The following is a 21,188-nucleotide window of genomic DNA, read 5'->3' on the forward strand; positions in this document are numbered from 1 at the left end:
TGATCTGCATGATTTCTTTGGCACCCTGACCTTTTGGCTTTTGGACATTGACTTCTGATTCCGGTTTGTGAGTCTGCATTGGTGACTTGGCTGCTGCTTGACTTCCTGGACTTTGACCTTGGACTGGCTTTGGACTCCTGCCTGCCTGCACCCTGAGAACGTGACATGCTGATTCACTGCCTTGCCGATGCAGGGATTCAGGGGTTGGCCTTACAATGGCTCTCCTCTTTTCTCCACGGTCGGGGGCAAAGGGTGGTGATCAGGAGACAGACATCCCAGAGACACCCACTTAACTGTGGTGTGCCTCAGGGGGCGGTGCTCTCCCCGATGCTGTATAACATCTATATGCGCCCCCTTGCCCAGATTGCCAGCAGGTATGGGTTGGGTTGCCATCAGTACTCAATTGATGACACCCAGCTCTGTCTACTGATGGATGGCCGGTCTACCTGTACCCCAGAAAATCTGGACATGGCGCTGAAGACTGTGGCAGGGTGGCTTAAGCTGAGTTGACTGAAGCTGAATCCGACAAAGACAGAGGTCCTTTGCCTGAGCTGCAGTGGCCTGGGAAGGGGAATCCCCCTACCAGCTCTTGATGGTGTGCCAAGGTCAGAAGCTTGGGGGTGCTACTGGAACCTTCATTGACAATGGAGGCCCAGATAGCAGCCACTGCCAAATCCACCTTTTCCAACCTTAGGCGGGCAAGGCAGTTGGCCCCTTTCCTTGACCGTGGCGACCTGGCAACTGTGATCCACGTTACGGTCACCTCGAGATTGGACTACTGCGACGCCCTCTACATGGGGCTGCCCTTGTCTCAAATCCGGAGACTGCAGCTGGTGCAGAATGCAGCGGCTAGGCTGTTATTGGGGCTTCCCATGCGGGAGCACATACAGCCTGGGCTGTGGGAACTGCACTGGCTGCTGATAGTGTACTGGATTCGCTACAAAGTGCTGGTTATTACCTTTAAAGCCCTATGTGGCCGAGGACCTGTCTACCTTAGGGACCGTCTCTTCCCATATGTTCCCCAGAGGGTACTTAGATCAGCGACACGGAACCTGTTATCAATCCCTGGGCTGAGGGAGGCGAGACTGAAGATCACTCGGGAGAGGGCCTTCTCTATAGCGGCCCCCTATTAGTGGAACCAACTGCCGGAAGAAGCAAGAGCCTTGCGGGACCTAGTTCAGTTCCGCAAGGCTTGCAAGACAACGTTATTTCAACTTGCTTTTAATGGATAGCCACATATAAAGGTACTCAAGAAGACTGAAATTACTGGAATGTATTATCATTATTAGCACGTTTTTAAAACGTTTTAATTGTTTTATTGTAAGATTTTAATTAGTTAATGCTTAACCTGTAATTGTTTTTACTGTCGTGAACTGCCCTGAGCCTGCTTCGGTGGGGAGGGCGGGATATAAATCCAATAAAATAAATAAATTCATTATTCCAAATGGAGAGAAGGCATTTAAAAAGTCTACAGTCCCTTGAAACGTGATAGGCAGAACTCCCTTTGGAGTTCAATTAGGCTTGTCACACCCTTGCTCCTGGCTCCACCCCAATGTTTCCTGGCTCCACCCTCAAAGTCTCCTGGCTCCACCCCCAAAGTTTCCAGATATTTCTTGAATTGGACCTAGCAACCCTAGGTCCAAGGTCACCCAGCAAGCTTCCATAGCAGAATGGGGATCCAAACCAAAGTTTCCCAGATCCTAGTGTGGCAATCTGACCACTAAACTTCCTACTTTGCTTTCAAGTAGGAAGGCAGTACATAAATCATTTTAATACATAAATAGATTAATCCATAAATCAATTAAATTAAATTGGCAATGCTTCCCCCCCCTCCCCCAGACACCTACACACCCATGCACATGGTCAGGTCCCCGGTGGCCTTGAACCCATTGTAGCAGATGCAAAGGTAGCTTCCTTCTGTGTCAACACAGTCCCCATGACTGCAGACGTTGGGGATCTCTTGGCATTCATTGCGGCCTGGAAGAAAGGGGGAAAGTAAACAAGAATCCATACAAATGAAAGAAGGAAGTGTTGTGCACCATCTCTGGAAAGCAGACAGAAGTTTGGGAAACCCTTTCGTGCAGGGGTGGAATTCTAGCAGGAGCTCCTTCGCATATTAGGCCACACACCCCTGATGTAACCAATCCTCCTGGAGCTTACAAGACTCTTTTTTGTAAGCTCTTGGAGGACTGGCTACATCAGGGGAGTGTGGCCTAATATGCAAAGGAGCTCCTGCTAGAATTCCACCCCTGCTCTCATGAGATCACCTTCCTTGGGGAAGGCACCACTGTCTCTTAACATTTGGTTTGCTGGGTTTTCATAGTTCTTATGAGAAGTCTAGAAGTTATACCCATTTTACAGTCGTAGGAAATAATGCTGAGACAATGCAGCAGTTTGAAGCAAGAGACTCAAGAAGGTCAGGAAAAAGAAAATCAAGGAAGAAGCCATCTAGATCTTCTGCACCAAGAGATTTTGCCCAAGCAGAGAAACAACATCCACCCCGCAACCTACTTAATTTGCAGTGCTACGTAATTTGCAACGCAATGTTACTTAATTTGATTTTTACAAAGATGACAAATATATGGTCATATTTTCCTGTGTGGAAGGGTTGACGTGAGCTACATTTTATGTGTTGGTAGGAATAAGTGGATTTCCTTATTCCATTCTTTTATTTTTCTGGAATTTCTGTCTAAGTCCAGTTTATTATAGTATTTGTAGGAGTAATTTTGAATCCCAGCATGTACAGTTACTAGGTACTTTGTTTTTTGTGTGTATGTGTGTTTCTCCGCTCTGCCAGCAATGCAGATGCATGCTTTGAGCAAACACAGCCAAAAAGCAACCTGGACGCAATTATGCATATAAATGTTTCTGTGCATTGTTTTAACGTTTGCATGTGCTTGCTGGGCGCTGGGACAATATAGCAAGAAGTCCTGAAATCATCACATCAAAATTGCTCTTGTGCAGATGTTATATATGTGCCAGTGTGCATCAATTTCATAAGAGGAGGAAACAGACACAAGAGGACAGAAGGAACTGAAAGCCACAGTAAATGTATGGATCAATGAAACAATGGAATGGCACATGAATGAAACAATGAACAACTCACAATTCATTGGTCCCGCTTAAAAAGCAAAACCAGCTAATTCAAAATTTCAAAATCGAGGGGGGGTATTCAGAGTTGATTTTTGATGATTCTTTTGGGGCTTTTCTGCATTCACATTCTCCTCCCTTTCTTGGGGGCGGGGAAGGTCTGTTTTGCAAACATGTTGCTCCCTCTAGTGATTGATTTGATATTACACCAGTTTATTTCTAGCACATCTCCCTCAGATTTAAACTGCAGACTTTCATGCTGAACACAAACCACTGTGATATTGAATCAACCACTAGAGGGAGCAAGACCCATGCAGAACAGCCCTTGGTCAACACTGTAAATCAGGGGTGTTGAACTCATTTGTTATGAGGGCCAGATTTGACTTAAATGAGACCTTGTCGGGCCAGGCCATGTCATAAAATGTAATACCAGGTAGCAGACATATAAAATTTATAAAGGGCACAGATAAACATAATTAAAGGGTGTTTTTTTTAAACTTAAAATAAAACATGCTTAAAACATTACCATCCTTCAATATTTTGTTTTACAGTCTCTGATAAATGCTATCTCTTGCTATGGATTACTGCATCCAAAACTGCAGACAATGTTTGTGTTGTATCAGTCTTGAATATGCTGCTCAGGTGTTGTTCAGGTGTGCACATCTGTAAGCTGCAAACCCACTACTGATTTATTGACATTCATTACAGAGATGTTATGGTCAATGCTTTGAGCCTAAGACTCATAGGAAAACAAGAAATGGCTAGGCATTGTGAGCTTTTGTACAGAAGTTGCTTCATGTGCTGGTCAAGAACATGTGAAGGCACCATGGCAAAGACTGAGGGCTATGTATTTGTTTACAAAACTGTAGTCTTCCCCACAAAAAATAATTATAACTCCTATGTGGCAGTGCAAGAACAGGGAGACAGCCATGTACAGTAGTCAGTCCCAGCCTACTATCTGGGAAGTCTAAGTTCAAGATCACCAATGAAAAGAAAATGTGAAAGAAAAATCAAGGAAAATTTGCTAAGTACACCTGGGCTGAACACACACTCTCAGCCTAATCCTGGCTTGTTGTTATTTTTCTTCTAAATAGTTCACATGCTTTCCTATTGAGACAGACTGGAGGGCATGAGTACAGTGAAAAAGAGGGGGAGAAACCCAGTTGCACCCATAACAAGCCCAACATTAAAACTCTCTCTCTCTCTATCTCTAGCAAGGCAAAAAGCTCATATCTTCAATGAAACATCGCTAGTGTTAAAAGCGCTTTGCTCAGTTCCCGATGGTGGGGACTGGGCAAAGGAAGCTCCGGCTTTTCCCTCCTTCCCCAGGGGATGAGGAGAGGTAGGAGCCTCAGCCAATAAGGAAGAGAGACTTGGCTCAGTAGCTCTGCAGTATGATTGATTGAGCCTGACAAACTTAATCAACACAGCACAGCTATAGAGCCAAGCTCCTTCATTGGCTAACGTTCCTCTTCCTCCCCCTCCCTTTGGGAAAAAGAAAAGGGAAAAGGGAGGGGGAAGAGGAGAGGCTGCTTTACTGGCTGGCTTCTCAGGGGAGAAATACAAAACGGCAACTGAAGAAAGGAGGTCAGGGAGAAGGAAGCAGACAACTGCCAGTTGCTGGAGGACCTGATTGGAGCTCTCCGAGGGCTGGATCTGGCCGTATTTTTGACACCCCTGCTGCAAATAGTCATAAATAAGCATGTTCGTGCCTTCCAGATGGCACATGCCCGATCACAGAGTTGCTTGAAGTATTGACTGAAGGGCTACTGATTGCCTACGAAAGACCTTAATCTCTGGGGAGCAAGAGAGTTTCTCCAGTCTTACCAACACAGGCTCCACTGGGTGACAGTTTGTATCCAGAGGAACATTCGCATCTGTAGCTGCCTGGGATGTTGAGGCAATCGGCATTGCGCTGACACAGGTTTTCTCCACTGCTGCACTCATCAATGTCTGGAGAGGAGGAAAAGAGAGAAAGATGTATATGCAAACCTAATTTGCAGGTCCCACATTCTCAAGACCAGGGGTCCTCAAACTACGGCCCGCGGGCCAGATGTGGCCCGCTGAGGATGTTTATGCAGCCTGGCGGATTATGGCAAAATCAGACCAAAAGTGACGTTCGACCTAAACTCGCGTTAGCAACGCACACTTCCGGCACTGGGCTGAGGTGATACCAAGGTGAGGTGAGTTCCCAGGCCGGGGTGTGTGGTGTGGGGAAGGGAGAGAGATGCAGAAGACGGAGAACTGACGGCCCGCGGCCTTGTACAGTAACGGCAGTCCGGCCCTCCAACAGTCTGAGGGACAGTGAACTGGCCCCCTATTTAAATAGTTTGAGGACCCCTGCTCAAGACCTTAGTATTAAGTATTAGTCTGACAAGCCAATGCTGCTCAGTCAGGGATGGTGTGTCCATGCTAGAATTTTAATGCACTATCCAAACAGTTTTAATCAACCTGGCTTCCAAATAGAGAACTTTGGAAATTGCGTAAGTTGTGTAAAAGCGGTCAGGGCTTTCGAATGTCATTTCTAGGAATGTTTGAAGGGAAGCCAAGACCGTTCAAAGAGGCTTATATTAAATGTGAAGGTGGGTTAAAAAAAATCACATGTGCTTTGTGAAGTGTTTTATTTAGCACTTTGAAACCTTCAAAACTTTGTTTAATGTGTCCCTCCAGCTATTTCAGAAGGACCCAGGGCTTTTTTTTTGTAGAAAAAGCCCAGCAGGAACTCATTTGCATATTAGGCCATACCCCCTGACACCAAGCCAGCTGGAACTGCATCCCTGCTCAGAAAGAACCCTGGTCCTGACTCAACAGGTGGCAGCTTTGAATGGTCATACCATGAAATGTAAGTTTTCTCAATAGGGCAAACAGTGGAATCCTAGGCCTGTTTTGGACCAGGAATCAGCATGGAGAAGAAGCTAAAGCCCTCACGCACTGTGGGCCCGCATTGAACCAGATTCCCACAGAATTGAAAATTAAGTTTCATTGTGGAACTCCCAGCACACACCTGTAAACAGTGTAAGATGTGGTTAGGCCCTCAGGTTTCTTTCCTTTCCGTTTCCAGGAAACGGACCTCTGATGCTACCTTTGCTGACCTCAGCACTGCTGCACCTCTTTTGCACTCACATCCTTCCCCCCTTCCAGTCCCCGCTCCCGTGGCCTTACCTTCGCAGATCAGCAGAATGTTGTTGTAGCTGAATCCAATGGGGCACTCGCAACGGAAGCTCCCAATCTGGTTGATGCAGACCCCATTGGTACAGATGGCTGGGATCTCGCTGCATTCATCAATATCTGCAGACAGATGGCAAATTAGGGAAAGGGGAAATTGTCAAGGGATAGGCGCAGGGGTTTTTTTCTAGCAGGAACTCCTTTGCATATTAGGCCACACACCCCTGCTATAGCCAATCCTCCTGGAGCTTGCAATAGGCCCCATGCTAAGAGCCCTGTAAGCTCCAGGAAGATTGGCTACATCAGGGGTGTGCGGCCTAATATGCAAAGGAGTTCCTGCTTCAAAAAAAGCCCTGGAAAGGTACCCTTAGAAAACTTTTTTATCAGAAGAGCAGAAGGAAAGAAGGGACCAAGACTGGGGTTTGGGGTTCACTTACCAATTGGTTTTCCAGTGTGGATGTCAATGATGAATCCAGGGGCCTGGTTGCCACAGAGGATCTGGTACTCAGCTGCAAGAGAAAGGGATGGCGATTGATTGCTCAGCTTCCCTGAAATGTGGCAGGAGAAATTTTCCTTGCAAGACCTGAGGTGTGAGCTGCCCAGCAGCCCTGGTTTAGCACACAGCATCTTAATTTGGCAAAGGAGCTCCAGTTTTATTGATTTCATTTTGATGGGGGGGCGGAAATCAAGAGCAGGCTTACAACAATAAGGGACAAAAATGAACGATCAAACAAATGCGAACAGATGTGGTTGAAATTATACTGAATAGCATACTAAAAAGCCAGTAGCAGAATAAATAAAAATATGAAATAACACGAGGGGAGGGTTTGAACTAATGACTTGGCTACGCCACTTGCTGTGGCAGGAGAAATTCCCTTTGCAAGACCTGAGGTGTGAGCTGGCCAGCGACTCAGGTTTAGGAACAAGCACTTTAGCATGCACTTGAACTCTGCTTCAGACTGGTAGCTGTAAGGCTTAATGGAAACAGCTGGCAGAGGAGAGGAAATCTTTCCAGGTGGTCTTTGAGTCAAGCAGGCCAGCTCTTGCAAAGTGACCCAAGAGAGTCCAGAGACCACAAGCCCCCCATGTCTCCCCTTACAGGGCCCAATCACTTACGGCTGGCAGGGGTGGGGCAGGGCTCGCAAGGTTTGTTCCACGCTTTCCCGATGTTGTAGGAGCAACAGCACATCTTCTTGGTCATGTTGAACGAAAGTTCGTTCTCGCAGGTGTCATTGAAGTTTCGGTAGCAGAGGCTCTTCCGCATGTCTGAAAGGGCAAGCAAACGATGAAGTCTCTCCCCAGACCCCTTTGGAGGAGATAGGGGAAAGACGTCTCAGCCTGCCCGGTCCTAGAGGGGACATGCCTTACAACTGTACCAGCTGAGTGGAAGAGAATTCTGCAGATTACGCAAAAATTTTGCAAAAAAAAGTTGCTGATTCTCCCTTTCCCTCAGCACGACAAAGACTTCCTTCGTCCCAACTATTACAAGAAAAAGAATCTTATCAAGAACGCTTAATTTGATGATGATGATGATGATGATGATGATGATGATGATGATGATGATGGCTTTTTGGTAGAAAAAGCCCAGCAGGAACTCATCTGCAGATTAGGCCACACCCCTTGACACCAAGCCAGCTAGGACTGGATTCCTGCTCAATAAAGCCATAATAATTAAGCCTTGGACATAATTAGATAACTGAAACTCCAACAAGAAACGGGTGGTCGATCACTTCCTTTAACTACATTTAAAATATGCACACTTCCTTTACCTATGCTTTAAAAAATGAACACTTCCCTTTACCTAAGTTCAAAAAACTCCCCCAAACGAAAGCTATGTAATACCTTTTGTTACAACTGACCAAAATAATACGACGCAGTGTTCCAAACTCTTCGTGGGGCAGGGTATTTTTTAAAAAGCAAGAGGGGGAATGCTGAGTTATATGTATTGTTCTTAATAAAAGTATTCCATGAATTTTTAAAAAAGCAATAATAATAATAATAATAATAATATAATTTGCCATCAAGTTTCAACCAGCTTTTGACAGTCCCTCAAGGGGCTTTCAAGGAGGGGGTTTACCACTGTCGTCTTCTGCACCTCCACCCTGGTCTTCCTTGGTGGTTTCCCATCCAAATAGTAACCAGGGGACAACCCTGCTTAGCTTCCAAACATCTAATGAGCCCAGGCTGGGGGTGGGCGGGGGGGGAGGCTATTCTAGCCGTTCATTCAGTAACCACCTTTAAAATCGCTGAATAGCCATGGCAACTGGTCCCTTGCTGGTGATACCGGAAGAAACTGTTTACAGTCCTAAAAAAATTCAGTTCATTTCCCAAACCCAAGCCCACAATTTGGGCCTGACAACAGGTACATAGGCTGCCTTGGGTTCCATCCACCCCTTCCCCCTGTAAAAAGCAGAAAGGCTGGTTGTAATAATGTAAACATCAGGTGGGCAGCCGTGTCGGTCTGAAGCAATAAAACGAAGTTTGAGTCCAGTGGCACCTTTAAGACCAACAAAGTTTTAGTCTAGGTGTGAGTTTTCGTGTGCATGCACACTTCCTCAGTTACAATGAAATCTGAAGCGTGCGTGCACACGAAAGCTCACACTTTGAATAAAACTTTGTTGGTCTTAAAGGTGCCACTGGACTCTAGCATTGTTCATGTACATTTCAGTCAGCTGCTATAGCTAAATATAACCCCCATGTTCAGGAGCAGTCTATCTCTGAATCACTGCTGCCTTATTGTCCAACTTCTGGGCTTTTTGAAATAATCTTGTCCTGAAATCCTGGCCTGACTAAGAAAGAAACCTTCAGATTCAAAGCCAGCTGCGAATATTGGAGTGGGGGGTTGGGGTGGGAGAGGGGGACAGAGAAGTCATCCTGCCATGTTTGAGGGTTTAGAATAATAGAGTTGGAAGGGACCCCCCAGGGTCATCTAGTCCAACCCCTTGCACAGTACAAGAAATTCACAAACACCTCCCCCTAAATTCACAGGATCAGCATTGCTGTCAGATGGCCATCTAGCCTCTGTTTAAAAGCTCCAAGGAAGGAGAGCCCACCACCTCCCCAGGAAGCCTGTTCCACTGAGGAACTGCTCAATCAGGAAGTTCTTTCTAATGTTGCGCCCGAAACCCTTTTGATTTAATTTCAACCCATTGGTTTTGGTCCTACCTTCTAGGGCCACAGAAAACAATTCTGCGCTATCCTCTATATGACAGCCCTCCAAGTACTTGAAGATGGTGATCATATCACGTCTCAGCTGTCTCCTCTCCAGGCTAAACATGCCCAGCTCCTTCAACCTTTCTTCATAAGATTTGGCTTCAAACCCCTCACCATCTTCGTCACCCTCCTCTGGACCCATTCCAGCTTGTCTACATCCTTCTTAAAATGTGGTGCTTGTTCCACTGAGGAACTGCTCTAATTGTCAGGAAGTTCTTCCTAAGGTCGAGCCTGAAACTCTTTTGATTTAATTTCAACCCATTGGTTCTGATCCTGCCGTCTGGGACAACAGAAGACAATTCTTGGAGTCATCTCTTTGTCTACTTTGGGAATCTAGATGCTGCACTAAATGGACCTTAGGTCTGATCCAGAAGGACTGGTCTTAATGTCCAGAATCTGGACATTCTTGAATCCATATCCCCTTGCTCCTTACCCATACAGTTGTTCCCTCCGTTCACTTGCATATATTCAGGGGGACAGACGCAGGTGTAGTTCCCCAAGGTGTTGTAGCAGGTGCCTGGGCCGCAGATTCCAATGTGTGCCGAGCACTCGTCGATATCTGGAGGGGGTGTGTGAAAAGCAAGAAGGTTACCTCAGCATGTCTCGAACTGCAGCCAACATGTGTTGTGCAAGGAGAGAGCTCTCAGTGTCAGGAGGGGCAACACTCAATTGAACACTCTCATTCTTCCAGAAGCCATGATTTGGAGCACTGGAAATAAGCTTTGGTTTCATGCTCTCCTTTGCACAGTAAGGGGCAAGCAGGACCGGATCAACATATGAACATATATATGAACATATGAAGTTGCCTTATACTGAATCAGACCCTTGGTCCATCAAAGTCAGTATTGTCTTCTCAGACTGGCAGCGGCTCTCCAGGGTCTCAAGCTGAGGTTTTTCACACCTATTTGCCTGAACCCTTTTTTGGAGATGCCAGGGATTGAACCTGGGACCTTCTGCTTCCCAAGCAGATGCTCTACCACTGAGCCACCGTCCCTCCCCAAGAATCCACATGTTTTTTGAGGGGAGGGAATTAAAAAATGACACCCCCTTATGGGCCCTTTCTATCTTATGGGCCCATAGAATACAATGGACTCCATACCCAATTTGGCGACCCCCCCTTTGGCGGCACCCAGGGCAAGCACCCCCCTCTGCCCACCCCCCAAATCCGGCCCTGGGGGCAAGTACTTCCTGGTCAGCAGCGCCAACTCATACTCTCCCATGACATCCAAACCAGTATGCCACATTTTGCGCTTGCTTTCCGAGCCAGGACTGGGGACAAATTATAATTTTTGATCTGAGTTTATTGCTCAGTGTTCTATTGACATGCTCCTGCAGGGCCGGATTAACAATTAGGCCAATTAGGCACTGGCCTTGAGAGGTCCCCAACCTGCTGGTGGTGGTGGGGATCCTCCCCCGACGTCGCCGGCATGGTGATGTCACTTGCGAGTGACATCATCATGCCGGCGACATTGGGGGAGGATCCTTCAATGCACCGACCACTCTAGGAACTTCTGGGAAAATCCTATGGTTTTCCTGGATGCTCTAGCAATCTGGGAGGAAAACTCTATGTTACCGGAGGCCACGGGGGACTTGGCAACCCTATTATTGTCAAGTCTGCTCATAACTCTGGTCAGGCCTTCACCGAATCACTTGTTCAGGAGAAAAGCATCCTGGGTAAAGCCATACTGTATTCCATTGCTGCTAGTTCGAACTCTCCTCACCCCCCTCCTTTTCCTTTGTTATGTAGTATTGCTTTGAAATGGGAATATGTGAACAGTTTATCTGTGCCTTCTCGGGCTTGGCACTGGGGGAGGTTGGAGCCAAGAGACGCTCAAGGCCAAACCAGGCCTGAGAAAGAAATTGTAACATCAGTGTGTGAAATGTGCCTTGCATAGTACCCCTCCCTCAAGAATCCCTTTGAAGTATACCTTATATGCTTGCATTCTACTGTATGATCTTTAGTCTTTTAATCTTACTGCAGTCGAGAACCATGATATCAATAAACTAGTTACTCTGTTTCAACGAAGACTCGTTGTTGAATCTACCGACTTGACATTTATAGGCCCCCACAGCTTTAGGGGCCCCGGGCCAGCTCCCCCCTGTAGTTTCCCCCCTCTTGCAGCCCTCAGAGCCAGCATGCACAACCAGCAACTGAGCCGTTCTTTGCCCAACTTGCTGGTGCCGCTGCTGCTGGCGTTGTTGCCAAGTTTGCTCTCCCTGCCTCCTCCCTGCAGCTTTGTCAAAGGGGCTTTGGAGAAGGTTCAGGCAGGCTGCAGTGGGGGTCATTGGTAGTGGGGTGGGCACTGACTCTAAGATAATTTGCAAGGGGCTCCCCAAGCTTTTGACTGCTTAGGGGCCTCCACAGGGCTTAATTCGGTACTGCTGCGCCGCGTAAAAAGAAACTTGGTAGAACTGTACATGCACATTGAAGTTGCTCCTCAGTAGAGTTTAATTAATGCACGTCAGTAACATAACGGGGAACAAAGATGCAAATGAAGGGAATGCAGCAGCAAACAGTGTGTGCAAAAGGCTGTGTACAAAATTCAAATGTGGAACAATGCGAGATTTTTAGCGCATAGGGCCCAAGACGACAACAGGAGCATATAGTTCATAGCTCTAAGAGATAATGAGAAATTTAGATCAGGAGAACTTTAGACAATCCCCTCTCCTGCATATATGAACTCGAAAAGTAGCTAAAACGCACGAAGAATCCACAACTCCTGATTCACATTGTTTTTAAAAATCAGACACTGTAATTAAGCTTCCCTGCTGCAACTGGAAGGCAAGTATTTGATATTTTCAAATTTTCAAACACACACAACAATAATCTCCATTCTAATAATTCTGCTTCTTCCTATATTTCTCTGCACATTCAAGACACAATGCTTGTGTCCAGGGCTTTTTTTTTTTGTAGCAGGAACTCATTCGCATATTAGGCCACACCTCCCTGATGTAACCAATCCTCCAAGGGCTTACAGTAGGCCCTGTAAGAAGAGCCCTGTAAGCTCTTGGAGGACTGGCTGCAGTAGGGGTGTGTGTGGCCTAATATGCTGATGAGTTCCTGCTACAAAAAAAGCCCAGCTTGTGCCTTGAATTCTATGAGCTCTCTCAGCGACTGCAGCTTGCTCATCTAGTGCTCCCGTCTCAAAAAACGCCCACGCAGTACCTTCACAAATGCGGGTGTCCTCATTAAGATAGTAGCCCAGGGGACATTCACACTGGAAGCTCCCAAAGGTATTGACGCAATTCCCACCTTGGCAGAGGCCTGGTAGTTCTTGGCACTCGTCAATGTCTGTCAGGAAGAGAAGAAGGTCTCATTTGTACCAAATTAGCAACCTGCCCAGAGGAATGAGGGATGAGGAGAGGTCACCCGTCACGCACAAGACTGCAAGATTTCCATAGCAAATGGGTGAAGCCATTTGGGGATGGCTGCCGCTTCCTTTCCCAGTGTTCCTTGGCTTCTCTTACCTTCCAAAATGACCGTGATGGGGTTGGGCCGGAATCCTTCGCCACCTGGACACAGGGTTTTGTACTCCGCTGCAAAGAGAGAATTTGGTTACTGACAGACATCCACTTCAGCCGGCGGGTTTCGTGCATCCCTTTTACCTATTGCCTTTGATTCCGAGGGTCCAACCAGAGAAGATTTGGGCTTGGAACCCTAAATAATCATTGGGAGGACCAGCCAAAACAGGATGGGGGGGGGAGGGAATTTTGCTTTTCCCTCTAGGGTTGTCAATCCCCAGGTGGGGGCAGGGGATCCCCTGGTTTGGAGGCCCTTCCCCCGCTTCAGGGTCATCAGGAAGCAGGAGGGGGGAGAGGGAAATGTCTGCTGGACATTCCATTATTTCCTCTGGAGACCAATTTCTGTAGGGTATAATGGAGAATTGATCTGTGGGTATCTGGGGGGGCTGTTTTTTTTTTGAGGTAGAGGCTCAAATTTGCAGCATAGCATCAGATGCCTTTCCTCAAAACACCCTTCAAGTTTCAAAAGGATTGGAGCAGGGGGTCCAATTCTATGAGCCCAAAAGAAGGTGCCCATCCTTCATTATTTCCAAGGCATTTAAAAGGTGTGCTGTCCCTTTGAATGTGATGGCCAGAACTCCCTTTGGAATTCAATCACAACCTTGCTTACATAATTTGTCCCAACATTAAACAGTCCCGCCTAGAAATGCTATATGCCCCATGGGGAGGGGGACATTCTATTTTATTTCCCCCTATAGGGAAACAGCAGCTCTGATGGTGGTGGGATGAACTTCTGAGGTCAAGAAATGATATGGGGAAAGAATTAACCCTTTTCTCCCAGAATCATGGTTCTGATCTGAGTTGACTCCTCCCATGGTTGCTACTAGGGCTGTCAAGCTCCCACCAGGGGCGGGAGGTCCCCCGCCCTGGAGGTCCCCAACCTGCCACAAGGCAGCAGGCCTCTGGGAGTATCCCCACCCCCAAAGAGCTCCATCAGTGCATGCCATCCCTGGCGTGATGACGCCACCCAGAAGTGATGTAATTGCACTGGGAATGTTGTGTTGGGGATACTCTAGGACTCATGCTAAAAACTCTATGGTGCTATAGTTTTACCGCGAATCCTAGAGCATTTCTGATGTGACGTTCCAGGACTCACAGTACAACTCTATGGTACCACAGAGTTTTATCACAAGTCCTGGAGCGTCCCTAGCATAACATCCCCAGCACGATGATGTCACAAGGAACAAGTCCCCCACTACAGCAGCAGAGGGATTTGCCAACCCTAGTTGCTACTGAGTGATAAAATTGGGCCTAGAACTCCATTGATGGATTTCTCATTTGCCTAAAGAAGGAGACAATGATTTTACAAAAATGAATACCAAAAATGAATTATTTTTCTTATAAGAAACAGTTTAGTTTCTGCTGTCACAAAGAAAGAGATTTTGAAAAGAACCACCTACATACCCACTCTCCACCTGAAATACAGCACTTCAAGATAGTTGTATTTAAGTGTACTTTTTTCGAGCACCCCTTGGCACATTATTATGGCTACAACGATTAATTTATGTAATACTTCAGAATTTGTAGCATAGCAACGATGCTTCAAGACCTGTCTGTATTTTTAAAAATTAATTGCATTATTAAAAAAAAGAAAAGAAAAGGATTTTTCATCATATTTTCTGATCTCATCCCAAGTGCTGCAGCTCCGTAGAGCCAAGAGAAGGGATGTTAGCAGGGCTTTTTTTTGTAGCAAGAACTCCTTTGCCTATTAGGCCACACACCCCTGATGCAGCCAATCCTCCAAGAGCTTACAGGGCTCCTAGTACCGGGCCACCTGTAAGCTCCAGGAGGATTGGCTACATCAGGGCGGCATGGCCTAATAGGCAAAGGAGTTCCTGCTACAGAAAAAGCCCTGGATGCTGGACTGGATCCTGCTGTCCAGCTTGGAGCTCCCTTTCTCCCCCACCACCTATTTTCTCTCTACACGCTTCCCTCTTTTTTTCCATCCTTCCAGAATTTATAACCTGAATTATGACACTACCTTTCTCATAAAGGGGGACAGTTATTACAAACAAAATACAACCCTTTAGCAATAAACTGTTGAGTAGAAATGGTCTTCTGCCCAATCAGAGTACCCTCCCCTCAATAAATTGCTAGCACCCTATCCTGATAAACAGATATTCAAAGCCAGGTCTGTCATCCCATCTCTCTCCCTTTTCTTTTCTTCCCTGTAACCCCATTTCCTCCCTTTACCACTTTTGTTTCTTGATTCTGTTTCTTCTAGATATATTTTTCTTTCATTAATTCCCTTCCCTTCCCTCTCCCTTCCCTTCTTCCTTTTTCAAATGTTGTAAGGTGCAATCTTGAACCTAGGAGAAATAAAAAGGCCTTTGGGGATGGGTGAGTTCAATGGGCTTTGGGGGTCAGAAAGGAATTCTCGGCTGATAACAGATGGGCATTGGGGGCAGATGGGAGGCGTCCTGAATTGGGCGGCCCGAAGCCTCCACATGCTCTCCAGTGAGCCAGCCCTATCCCGTCCGGGAGGTGGCTTGGCGCGATCAGACGGCAGGGCGCCTCAGAAACCGGACCGCTCTTTCCCCCTCCTAACAAGTTAAGTGCTCAAGCACATGCGCTCAAGTGCTCCTGCCAGTTTTTTAAGGGGGAAAAAAGTCAGAAGCGGCTTGGGGCGGCTTGGTAGTTTCACATGCCAAGGCGCCTCGCTTGCACCCTTCCGCTTCCAGACGGCAAGGAGGTGACTGGCATATGGTTTAAAAATTTGCTTCCCCTTCCAAAAGGGTAGCTTTTTGAGCTGCTCTCCGGAGGCTGGAGGACGGGGTGTGTATGGGATGGGGGCGGGCGGCAGATGTTGCTATTTGGAAGGATTTTTTCTAGTTGATTTCTGAGGCCTCTTTGAGTCAGCCCAAAGTGCCAGTCTGTAATCACCCCTCTTGACTCAGGACAGATTAGCCGGTGACTCTACAGTACCTGCTTTCCAGCTGCAATCTCAAAATTGATTTAATCCATACAACAGTCTGCGGAAACTTTAGCTGCTTAATCAGTGGGAGCTAATTTTTATCAGTGGAACTTGTAGCTTGACCCTACAGGCCAATAGGGTTCAGCTTGGGTGGGGGGGAGAGGTGAAATTACCATTATCTTTTGGACCCAGCTTCAGTTCCTTGCAAAAACAGTTCAAGCAGATAAAAAGCAAACAACAACTGCATGACCCCTTGTGCAGATTTACCCTCTGTACTTACTTGTGTTGGCAGGGGGGCAAAGCTCACAAGGGTTACCCCATGCCCGGCCCAGCGAGCAGCAGCAAGACGCTCGGGTGACCCCCACTCCGATTTCTGCACTGCACGAGATCCCACCGTCGCCCCGGTCTTGAGTATCCAGGAAACAATTCCCAACACGGGTGTCTGGGAGAAGGGAAAACGGGGAGCACAAAATACATTTAGGACAGGAGTAGCCGTTGGCCCTTCTGGCCCAGTTTTGCAGATTGCCCAGAAGGAGTTCTCCAATATAGCATAAAAACAAGAGAAGCCATGTTGGGTCAGGCCAGTGGACATCCAGTCCACTCTGTGTCACATAGTTGCCAAAAAAACCAGGCACAATCAGTAGGTCCATCAGTGGGGTCAGGACACCAGAAGCCCTCCCACTTTGCTCCCCCCACAGGCACCAAGAATACAGAGCATCACTGCCCCAGGCAGAGAGTTCCAACAATATGCTGTGGCTAATAGCCACTGATAGACCTCTGCTCCATATGTTTATTCAATCCTCTCTTGAAGGTATGGAAACATATTTCTTGGTCTTCTGATATTAGTTTCTTTAAAGGGAGATGCTGGAATAGCATCTAGGACCTTTTGCAAAGCAAGAACTCTACAGCTGAGCAATTGGGGAATAAAAAGTTCAGGACTTTTTCCTTTAGCGGTGTTTCTTCCTGGCAAGCTAGTTTTTATACATGCTGGGAATGATGGAAATGGATGAGCAGACAGAAGAAAGTTCCTCTTTGTGCAACTCAGAACTAACTTGTGGAACTCACAGTCATAAGATGCACCAGTGGTCATTAGCTGAAAGGTAACTAAGGGCACAGAGGGACAAGAGAAAGGGTTACATAATTATGGATGGTGTGGAGAAAGTGGCTAGAGAGAATTTTGTGTTCCTTCTCACTGGATACAATAATCAGTGGGTTCCCAGTGAAATGGACGAGCAGACAGAAGAAAGTTCCTCTTTGTGCAACTCAGAACTAACTTGTGGAACTCGCAGTCATAAGATGCACCAGTGGTCATTAGCTGAAAGGACTTAATAAAGGACCCAAATTCATCTATATTAAAGGCTATTTGCAACAGTGAAATGGAACCTCCATTTTCAGAGGCAGTCTATCTCAAAGTGCCAGAGCCTGGCGGTGGCCTTCAAGTCCCACTCATGGGCTTCCCAGAAGCATCATGGCCGGTCACTGTGAGAAGCTGGAAGTTGACTAGATGGACCTTTGGTCTGATCCAGCTCTGCTTCTGTTCCTCCAATGGACCACGACCCTCAAAGCCAGTCCCAGCTGGTTGCACCAGGAAGCTCAATCTTGGCTTTGATGCTTGCTGCCCCCCAGCTCCTGGCACCCTTCCCCAGATCCCCCCTTACCTACGCACCCCACTCCAGTGGGGTTCAGCTCGAAGTCTTGGGGGCAGTTGCACAAATAGCTGCCCGGGGTGTTGACACAAAGTCCATTGATGCAATTCACCGGATCCGCACACTCATTGATGTCTGAAGGGGGAATGGTTTGGAAATTTGGGTGACGTGAAGCATTCCGTTCTAATATATCCTCCCTCGACAACTCCCAAAATTTTCCTTATTTGAACTTCTTCTCTGACTGTGGAGTTCTGGCTGACCGGCTCTTGCTTCCCAAACCAAAACAACGAAAATATCTTTTCTATTTTCCAAATTTTGTTCACGCATGGTTTGCTATCTTAAATTTTTAAAAAATGCTATCTTACAGTCAGCTTGGTGTAGCGGTTAAGTGCATGGACTCTTATTTGGGAGAACTGGGTTTGATTCCCCCTCCTCCACTTGCAGCTGCTGGAAAGGCCTTGGGTTAGCCATAGCTTTCCCAGGAGTTGTCCTTGAAAGGACAGCTTCTGGGAAAGCTCTCTCAGTCCCACATACCTCACAGGGTGTCTGTTGTGGGGGGAGAAGATACAGGAGATTGTAAGCTGCTCTGAGTCTCTGCTTCAGAGAGAAGGCTGGGGTATAAATCTGCAGTCCTTTTCTTCTTCTTCTTCTTTGTGCATTTCTCCTCTCCCCTCCCCATTTATAATGAACACAAACAGAAGAAGAATTGGATTTATGCCCTGCCCTTCACTCGGAGTCTCAGAGTGTCTTATAATCTCCCTCCCTTCCTCTCCCCAAAACAGGCACCTTGTGATGTAGGTGGGGCTGAAAGAGTTCCAAGAGAACTGTGACTGACCCAAGGTCACCCAGCTGGCTTCATGTGGAGAAGCGGGGAATCAAACCTGGTTCTGTAGATTAGAGTCTGCCTCTCTTAACCACTACCCCAAGCTGGCTGTCTTCCCTCCATTTTACAACCTAGTAAACACGGGTGGGGTGTGGGGTGGAACTTTCACTTGGTAGGCTTGATGACCCTCCACACACACACACCCCTCTGTAGCTGCCTGGCTGGGGACACCAGTGAATGAGCTGCTGACCTGTGATACACAACTAGGGTTGCCAAGTCCAATTCAAGAAATATCTGGGGACTTTGGGGGTGGAGCCAGGAGACATTGGGGTGGAGCCAAAATCAAGGCTGTGACAAACATAATTGAACTCCAAAGGGAGTTCTGGCCATTACATTTAAAGGGACGGCACACCTTTTCAATTCCTTCCTTCCATAGGAAATAATGAAGGATAGGGGCACCTTCTTTTGGGGCTCATAGAATTGGACCCCCTGGTCCAATCTTTTTGAAACTTGGGCGGTATTTTGGGGAGAGGCACTAGATGCTATACTGAAAATTTGGTGCCTCTACCCAAAAAACATCCCCCCTAGAGCCCCAGATACCCTCAGATCAATTCTCCATGGTTTTCTATGGGAATAAATCTCCAAGTTCCCAGAAGACATTTCCCTCCCCCGCTCCCGCTTTCTGACAACCCTGAAGCGGGGGGAGGGCCTCCAAACTGGGGGATCCCCTGCTCCCACCTGGGGATTGGCAACCCTATACACAACGCTTCCTCAGGGCCAGCCCTAGACTGTTTGGCACCCTACGCAAGGCTAACTTCTATCACCCCTGGCTCCCCTGCTTAGATAAAATCACCAAGTCACATGGGAGGTGAAAAATTCAGCACCCCCAGAAGGCCAGTGCTCTAGGCAATCGCCTAGTTTGCCTAGGGGCAGGGCTAGCCCTGAGCCTCCTGCATGTACACAGATATCCTGCCCGCTATGCAGCTCTCACTCACCTGTACAGTTGCCTCCACTCCTGTCCAGCTCGTACCCATCGTCACAGGCGCAACGGAACATGCCTGGCAGGTTCTGGCAGGTGCCGAACACACAGATGTTCTGGAAGGTGCACTCGTCGATATCTGCAAGAAAACCAGCTTCAGAGGAGCCGCATCTGCCACAGCAGGGCTTCCGACGTGAAAGCGGGGACTCCTTTGGAACGCTCTGATCCTCAGACCATGGAGCCTGACCTGAGAAGCCGCTCATTGCTAGGAGATCCATGCCATGGATTTAAAAGCTAAGGAAGCAGCTCTTCTTTGGCTTTTAGAGTTTTCAAAATTGCCCCACAGAACCGGGGCAAGGAGAGCTGAATTGCAGGTCACATCATTTCAGAGAGCTTCCCCTTACCTTGGCAGGCCTTGCTGTCCTCTGTGGGATTGAAGCCCATTTCGCACTCACAACGGTAGCCGCCAGGGGCATTGAGACACTGCCCATTTTCACAGAGGTTGATGTTATCGGCGCATTCGTCCACATCTGTCAAGGTGAATAAGAGGAGAAGAGATCAGGCTCTGTCAGTGGCTGAGAAGCTCTTGCCCGATATCCCATGACTGCTTAGTTCACAGTTCAATATTTATGAGCATTTCCAAGAACACTCAGGGAAAAAATAGTTTGCTTTTTTTCCTGAGACTTGCAAGTCAGCTTGTGATATTCATTTGCTTATTTCTTTATGCTGCTTATAGTCTGCCTTTCCCACTGGGAGTCAAGGAGGGTTACAACAGAGCAAGTCAATGCAATTGACAGGAGGGGACGGTTAATAAACAATACAATAGGATTACGGTTTCAGAACCAATCAGAAGTCTTAAAAACGGAACTGAAACAAAGCGTAAGTATTCACCTGGCACATTAAATGAAGCAAAGGTTACACAGCAGGATCCTAGTTTCAACAAACTAAACACAGTAGTATAGATCACAGTCCTTAAAAATTTATCAGAGTCACCTAGGGGTGCCAAGTCCAATTCGAGAAATATCAGGGGAGTTTGGGGGTGGAGCCAGGAGACATTGGGGGCGGAGCCAGGAGCAAGGGTGTGACAAGCATAATTGAACTCCAAGGGAGTTCTGGCCATCACATTTAAAGGGACAGCACACCTTTTAAAATGCCATAGGAAATAATGAAGGATAGGGCACCTTCTTTTGGGGCTCATAGAATTGGATCCCCTGGTCCAATCGTTTTGAAACTTGGGGGGTATTTTGGGGAGAGGCACTAGATGCTATACTGAAAATTTGGTGCATCTACCTAAAAGAACAGCCCCCCCCAGAGCCCCCGATACCCACAGATCATTTCCCCATTATTCCCTATGGGAATCGTTCTCCATAGGGAATAATTGCCCAGTAGACATTCCCCCACCCCCCGCCGCTTTCTGATGACCCTAAGGCGGTGGGGGAGGGCCTCCAAACCTGGGGATTGACAACCCTCTCTCTCTAACACACACACACCAGTTGGTTCCTCCAGGGCATCTGAAAAGAACAGTGGCTACACTGCTCTCTCTCTCACACACCCACACCCACCCACACACTTAGTTCCTCTGAAACGAAAGCAAAACAAACCGAGGGACTGTATTGCTGACCCTTTCCACGAAGTACTTCCGGCTCAACTTTAAAGGTACACAGACACACACACGTTTTGAAACGGACCCGTTTGCAGGTTTCTAAACCTGCCAGAGATCTAGAGCTGCATGGTGGCTGTGGGGAGGGGGAAACCTGTAAAACCGGAGGATCCCCTGCTGGGACCTGGGGATTGGGAAGTCTAGAATCATTGTGAACCATTTTTGGACAGTGCAGC

General features: G+C 47.3%; 1 protein-coding gene across 1 annotated transcript in view; it reads right to left on the bottom strand.

Annotated features, from left to right (window-relative positions):
* Positions 1-21,188, bottom strand: part of FBN3 (fibrillin 3) — a 209,496-nt gene that overhangs the window by 34,346 nt on the left and 153,962 nt on the right. Inside the window, exons 34-45 of the mRNA XM_060232635.1 lie at positions 19,757-19,882; positions 19,369-19,491; positions 17,563-17,685; positions 16,185-16,346; positions 12,937-13,005; positions 12,635-12,760; positions 9,902-10,027; positions 7,372-7,521; positions 6,693-6,764; positions 6,253-6,378; positions 4,918-5,043; positions 1,852-1,977 (exon numbers count right to left, since the gene is read on the bottom strand). Of these exons, the coding sequence (XP_060088618.1) occupies positions 1,852-1,977; positions 4,918-5,043; positions 6,253-6,378; positions 6,693-6,764; positions 7,372-7,521; positions 9,902-10,027; positions 12,635-12,760; positions 12,937-13,005; positions 16,185-16,346; positions 17,563-17,685; positions 19,369-19,491; positions 19,757-19,882 (1,455 nt within the window). The remainder of the gene's footprint in view (positions 1-1,851; positions 1,978-4,917; positions 5,044-6,252; positions 6,379-6,692; positions 6,765-7,371; positions 7,522-9,901; positions 10,028-12,634; positions 12,761-12,936; positions 13,006-16,184; positions 16,347-17,562; positions 17,686-19,368; positions 19,492-19,756; positions 19,883-21,188) is intronic.

Source organism: Heteronotia binoei, chromosome 2 (assembly GCF_032191835.1).
Source record: "Heteronotia binoei isolate CCM8104 ecotype False Entrance Well chromosome 2, APGP_CSIRO_Hbin_v1, whole genome shotgun sequence".
Lineage (NCBI taxonomy): Eukaryota > Metazoa > Chordata > Lepidosauria > Squamata > Gekkonidae > Heteronotia > Heteronotia binoei.